Source organism: Arachis stenosperma, chromosome 3 (genome assembly GCF_014773155.1).
Source record: "Arachis stenosperma cultivar V10309 chromosome 3, arast.V10309.gnm1.PFL2, whole genome shotgun sequence".
Classification (NCBI taxonomy): Eukaryota; Viridiplantae; Streptophyta; class Magnoliopsida; order Fabales; family Fabaceae; genus Arachis; species Arachis stenosperma.
The window spans coordinates 74045751-74048726 of NC_080379.1; the positions used below are offsets into that span (position 1 = coordinate 74045751).

At 37.1% G+C, this 2976-nt stretch overlaps 1 protein-coding gene across 1 annotated transcript; it reads left to right on the forward strand.

Moving 5' to 3' along the window:
* The first annotated feature begins 1284 nt into the window (after positions 1-1284).
* On the forward strand, positions 1285-2759 carry LOC130969872 (ornithine decarboxylase-like). The gene has a single exon (XM_057895775.1). The coding sequence runs from the start codon at positions 1348-1350 to the stop codon at positions 2617-2619; it is 1272 nt and encodes a 423-aa protein (XP_057751758.1). The 5' UTR covers positions 1285-1347; the 3' UTR covers positions 2620-2759.
* The last annotated feature ends 217 nt before the right edge of the window (positions 2760-2976 follow it).

Below are 2976 nucleotides of genomic sequence, written 5' to 3' on the forward strand. Positions count from 1 at the left end.
AAGAGGGTTTGTTTTGCACTATTTTCCTAAATCAAAATAAACATGTAGTGCCACTGTTATTAAAAGAAGAATACGAAAAAATTTCCAAAAGAAAAAAATGGATTTTTTGAATAAAGATATTTTTTGGACAAATAAATACTAAAATGAATAAGAGGGAAGAAGATAAGAATAGTGACATTTTGTTGAAGAAGATTTTAGAAAAATGGGTTGAGCATAATAAGAACAGAGATGCACAAATAATAAAATCAAGTAAACAGTAAAAAAATCAAGTAAAAAAAATATACCTATGGAATGAAATATAGTAAAAATTTTGGAAATTGCTACAACAATGAGGTGCAATTTTATTTTTTGTTTCTCCTTTTATATTTTGTTTATGTAGTTATTTTATGTCCAATCTCATAAATTTATGTGTCCAGTTTCATAAATTTAAAGTTTTTTAGAATTTTGTAACTTTTTCTTTTATTTTTTTGTTTTTCCTATTTGGTAATAAACATAGAAACTTTGAAAGAAAATATAAAATTATTTACAAATTATAACATAAAGATTTTTGTATCTCTCCCTCATCTTTCTCTATTTCTCTTAGTTTCTTTTGTTTTTCTTTCTAAAAACAAAGAATAAAAGAGAAAAAACTAATAAAAATATAAAATAAAAAAGATGAAGAAGAAAAAGAAAGAAGAAGCAAAATAGAAAAAATACAAAGTAGAAAAAAAATAGTAGCCAAAAGAAAAAAAATAATAAATGTTATAACAACAAAAAAAAAAAAAAGAAATGCATGACACTTTTGTTTAGGTAATTTTTTTTGGACCAATGAACAACTAGACCATTTAGTTGGACTTTACCGTAAAAAATAAGTTAATTGGTTTTTGGGATTTAAAAGCCCAACAATTATTGGCTAAAATAATTTTTCTTCCTAATTTATTTGTCCAAAAAGTCGTTTCTATTTTCTTTAAGCCATGGGCACCTTTAGATACATAGTTAGAAAACAGAACCTTAGAGAAAGAACTAAGAAGTTCACTTCCGCTCGTTACATCCATTAATATATTTGATTAATGCTTAAAATATTTGTGTTTACAAGAGGGATAATAATATGCTATATGAATATGCTAATTATTAATAAGAGGGTGAGTATTAAACTACAAAATAATTAGCACTACTTTCTCGTGGTTCTGACGGAAGCATCATATGCACCTCCATTTAATTTTAGCCTAGCTAGTTAGGCTCTAACTATGTATATAAATATGGCTTGATCATTATGCTCTTCAACGTCTCAAGTTAAATCGCACATATATTGTGGTTTGTGGTCATTCTTTACACTATTAAGGGGTAAGGCTACAAAGGGAGGCTAAAATGCCTACACTTGTTGCCCAGCCCTATTCTTTGAGCCTCAACCCCGTTCTTACTGCGTCAGGCGTTAAGGGCAAACCAGTAACTTCATTGTCCTCCGAAGGCGATGGAATCTTTGGTTACATTCAATCTGTGATTCATGACAAACAAGAAACGGAATCGCCGTTCATGGTTCTCGATTTAGGGGTAGTTATGGACCTCATGGACAAGTGGCGCACGATGCTTCCAATGGTTCAACCGTTCTATGCGGTAAAGTGCAACCCTGACCCGTCCTTGCTTGGATCATTAGCAGCGATGGGTTCGAGTTTCGATTGCGCCAGCAAATCAGAGATCGAAGCAGTTTTGTCCCTCGGCGTCTCGCCGAATTGCATCATCTACGCTAATCCATGCAAATCGGAGTCGCACATTAAGTACGCCGCTAGCGTCGGTGTCAACGTAACAACCTTTGATTCAGAATATGAGGTTGAAAAGATCCGAAAATGGCACCCTGAATGCGAGCTTCTCCTCCGCATAAAACCTCCAGAAGATGGTGGTGCGCGATGTGCATTAGGTCGCAAATATGGCGCACTACCGGAGGAAGTTCCGACGCTCCTCCAAGCCGCAAACGATGCAGGCTTGAAGGTCATCGGAGTTTCCTTCCACATCGGTAGTGGAGATGCCGATTCGAGAGCCTACCATGGCGCCATCGCTGCCGCTAAAGGAGTTTTTGAAATGGCTTCTCAATTAGGCATGGCTAAAATGCACGTGCTGGATATTGGTGGAGGCTTCACATCTGGCCCAGGGTTCGATGCAGCTGCAATGCACGTGAACAAAGCTCTTGAATCCAACTTTGGAAACGAAGAGGGCATAACGGTAATTGGAGAACCAGGCCGTTACTTTGCGGAAACGGCTTTTACGTTCGCGACAAAGATCATTGGGAAGCGCGTGAGGGGAGAGTTGAGGGAGTATTGGATTAGCGATGGGATTTACGGGAGTTTTAACTGCATAATGTTCGACTTTGCAACCGTCACGTGCAGGCCTCTGGTTACGTGCGGTGAGAATATGGTTCCCATGTGCTTTAAAGACTCGAAAACATTCTCGTCTACTGTGTTTGGGCCCACATGTGATTCGCTTGATACGGTGCTGAGGAACACGCAGCTTCCCGAGCTGCATGCGAATGACTGGCTTGTGTTCCCTAACATGGGTGCTTATACCACCGCTGCAGGGAGCAATTTCAATGGGTTTAGTGCTTCAGCCATCACTACCTACCTTGTATATTCAACTCCTATAGCCTAGGGAAAAGACTTAGTTATGAGTTCTCATCCATATGGCTTAGATTAACTTGATAGGCTACAACAAGATCTATATTTTGTAATTTTGAATTATACGTCTGCATCAAAAGTAGTAGCGTGAGGTTCTCAATCTCAGTTTGCATCTGTGTGTGTGTTTTTTTTTTCCTTTTTGTTTTTTTTTTTATCTTTCTTTTTAATTTGATGACCAAAGTTATGGGTAAGAAATTAAAATTGATAATACACTACAAGAAAAATACCCATTCAGGTACACTTGGAAAGTGTAGCCAAAAGTGAAAAAAGATGATGCCTTAGGCTACGGCTACGCTTTTTGGAGTGATTCCTATTCGGCCGTTGCCTATTC